The sequence below is a fragment of the Solanum tuberosum genome, unplaced genomic scaffold (genome assembly GCF_000226075.1).
Source record: "Solanum tuberosum cultivar DM 1-3 516 R44 unplaced genomic scaffold, SolTub_3.0 scf00304, whole genome shotgun sequence".
In the NCBI taxonomy this organism is placed as follows: domain Eukaryota; kingdom Viridiplantae; phylum Streptophyta; class Magnoliopsida; order Solanales; family Solanaceae; genus Solanum; species Solanum tuberosum.
The window spans coordinates 445562-449136 of record NW_006239227.1 but is presented as its reverse complement, the minus strand read 5'-3'; the positions used below and the strand labels follow the sequence as shown (position 1 = coordinate 449136).

The following is a 3575-nucleotide window of genomic DNA, read 5'->3' as shown; positions in this document are numbered from 1 at the left end:
ATAAATCAATACGAATAAAAAAACCCATCTTCAAAAAGACTCGATTGACTTAGTTAATAACACTACTAAAAAAAGACTCTTGTTCATTGCTAATAACACTACTAAACAATGTTAAAACTCGACTGACTTTGTTAGGTTGTCAGTGATTTTAAAGAAAGAAAACCAACACAATTTCGTCGGTTATTTTTCACACAAAAATACATAACACTCTTAAAAAGAAATTATTATTTTTTAAAAAGAATTATTTTTTGTTAATTTTTAATTTTTTAACTAAAATTAAATGACACATGTCGATTTAAAATAAGAAGTTGCAATTGAAGATATATATAAAAATAAATAAATCATAAAAATAGTATTTTGTGTTAAAATGGAACATAAAAAATGGAGTTCAAGGCTTAAAATGAAACAAGGCTAAGATAAAGTGCCAAAATGAAAAATATGGACATGTTAGAGGGGCTGTATATGTGTTTGGCCGCCACATTTTGTACTTTGTTGGCAATGCTCATAGCCATACGTAATTCATAAGCCAGACAAATTGATGAACGCACAATAATATCTAACTCAACAATCATGTCTATAGGGTAGCTTGGTACGGCCTGAATTTGCAGGGATTATTTGTCCTTGGTTGGCAGTTTTTAACTGTATTGTAAAATATAATAGTCGATAACTCCCTAAAGTTATCTTATGGTGATATCTTAAGTAAATCTTGTTCATTTTAAATACCTCAAGTGGGGTTCCATTGTATCATTTTGACATTTTTTTTTTGCATTAATCAACAATGGTGAAGTGTTCCTCATGACGAAATGTTGGTCCTGGATAATATAACAATAGGAAGTAACCCTTGTGCCATATTTTCATCGTTGTTATTCACGATTGTTATAAGTTATTTATGAAAAATAAACAAATCTAAGCAAGTGAGTAAGTAGAACACTGAGTTAAACCATCTCATGACTGTTTTGGCCTCACGATGAGTGTTAATTTATTTATCTGAAAATCGATATAGTTGAAATTGTAACGAGATCAAGAACAATCAAAGAAAATAACTCCCAGAATATGCAGCACACCAAATCATAAAATCATATATATCATCCACCTTGAATTGTCAATGTACAACAAGTCGTTTACACGACAATTACATCCATGGGAAACTAGTAATTTTACAAAACATTTACAAATGAAGAAAGCAACTACAGATGAAGTCAAACCGCACAAATACAATTCTCTGATGAAGTCTATGCAAAAAAAACAAGATTTCTTTCCAGCAAATAAACCACAAACATCATAAGCACGCGTCTTCAATGATGAGTCAGAGTGACCATGATCACGTACATGAATATGGTTCATCCATCACCACTTCCTTTCTTTAAGTAAACAAACGTATATACAAGAAACCATAGCAATATCAAACACGCGCCATTGTCTCAACATATTGATGTGTATCATACCATTCAAACACCGAAACATCTTCCCAGATAACAGGGATCTTTGCTATCTCTATATACGCAACCTCCTTGATAGTCATATGATGAGCATCATATTCAATGATAACATCAGGTGTGGTTACCAAAAACCTTGTTCTATCTTCCTTATCATTGACAACCAAAGATACAACATTGCAAGTACGACCATTCACATCTAGTAAATCAAGTTCTTCACTCAACATTAACGGATAAGTAGTATGCAACGAACTAAGATCAACACAATACTTCACAAACCACTTAGAATAATCAATCTCCATCTCAAGAACTTCAAAACTCATCGACCTGAACCCATGTACCTCAATTAGATGCAAATGTCCACCCGACTCCCCAAAATACCTTATACTCCTTTTCAACACTCCAACAGGAATATCAGTACTAGGCATATCTCTAAAACACATCAAATCCAAATCGAACCTTAAGAAAGACGACATTTCACTAACCCAATGCATACAACCATTCAAGAAAACACCGTGACCTAAACAATGTTGATTCAACATCTCCATCTCCATCTCCATACAATCTCTCCAAACTTCAGTTTCTGATGAATATACAGAAATTTCATATACCCCATTTAATTTTATCACACATACTAGTTTATAACAATCAGATACCATAGGATCAAAAGCCAAATTCATTACAACAATCTCATAAGCTTTTATACCTAAATATGGGAGTGGAATCAATCTATGCTGATTTGTACTAGGATTATAGACATAATAATCAAGATTTTCAATACCCAAATTGAAACTTATACAGAACAACCCATTACAGGAATGTAATTGTTCAATTTTTGAAGATGTAGAATTAGCAATATTTTTGAGTGCTGAAGGAATCATACCCATTTGCTTTTTGGGTATCCCATTGAGAGGGATAAAGTCAACATAGTTATTACCATAGACCCACCAGCAGAAGAATAGTCCGTCAACTCTGCCGGAAGTGAGTTTTCTCCGGCAGTGAAGTTGCCGGAATGTACGGCTTGAGATGATCGAAAACCAGTCTTTACAAACGGCTTGGAATCGGAGAAGGGATTTTGGAGGTAGCCGGAGGAGAATCTCCGATAAAAGATCGGCGTTGTCGGAGACTCCCTGTAAGGATGCTGAAAAAACTGCTGGCTGGTCACCGGCGACTCCCTGTGAGGATTCCGGGAAAACTGCTGGCTGGTTGCCGGAGAATCCCTGTAAGGATATTTCCGACATTGACCCGTCGGCGTACATGTCGTACCACCATTCTTTCTATATATATAAGTAGTAAAATGATAAGGAAGGGCAAATTGGTTTACAATCGTCCACTTCTATTTGTCCTAGTTTCTTTTTTTAGAGTCTTATAAGAATTTAATTAATATTTTATAATGTATTTTCTTATCATATTAATATATAAAAAAAAGTTATGATTTATTGTATTTTTTGTATAATTTTTAAATATCTGATTTTTTTACTTAAAATATCAAATTAACGTAATTTAATTTAATTTTAAAAATTAATCAAATCAACTTTCGAAAAACGGACATAAACATAAAGTGGACGGAGGGAGTGAAATATTAAATATATTTATAAATACTCCTTTTTAATACATAATATATTAAAAAGATAAACAAATTAAAATTGAAAAAGTTATATATAACTGCTAAAGGGTATTTCTAGTGTTAAAGGGCATACGAGCCTAAATTTAGAAATTTTATAGAAAATCAGTTATAAATTAAAATTCCAGTAATAAAAATATTTTTATTGCTTCTAAAAATTTCTTAAATTTTCATTGAAAAATTCTTTGATTATATTGTATATATAGATACATTTATTTTTATAAGAGTTATATCAATTATGAATATCCTAATGAAAGATAATATATATATATATATATATGAAAGAACCCTAAGCCCGCCTACGTGGCGCCACCACAAACAAGGATTCCCTTTTAATTTATTTATTTCCAAAACTAGCCTTCCCCTTTATGGAAAATTATGACTTTCATGAAAAGTTGTGACTTTTATGAAAAGTTGCGACTTTTATGAAGAATTGCAACTTTTACGCAATGTTGTGACGTTTATGAAAGGTCGTGACCTTTTCGAAGGGTTGTGACTTTTCCTGACTTTTCCAA

At 32.1% G+C, this 3575-nt stretch overlaps 1 protein-coding gene across 1 annotated transcript; it reads right to left on the bottom strand.

The window, feature by feature from the left end:
* Positions 1 to 1402: 1402 nt before the first annotated feature.
* Positions 1403 to 2677, bottom strand: LOC107063091 (F-box protein At5g07610-like). The gene has a single exon (XM_015314527.1). It carries the CDS (start codon positions 2675 to 2677, stop codon positions 1403 to 1405), a length of 1275 nt encoding a protein of 424 aa, XP_015170013.1.
* Positions 2678 to 3575: the final 898 nt, after the last annotated feature.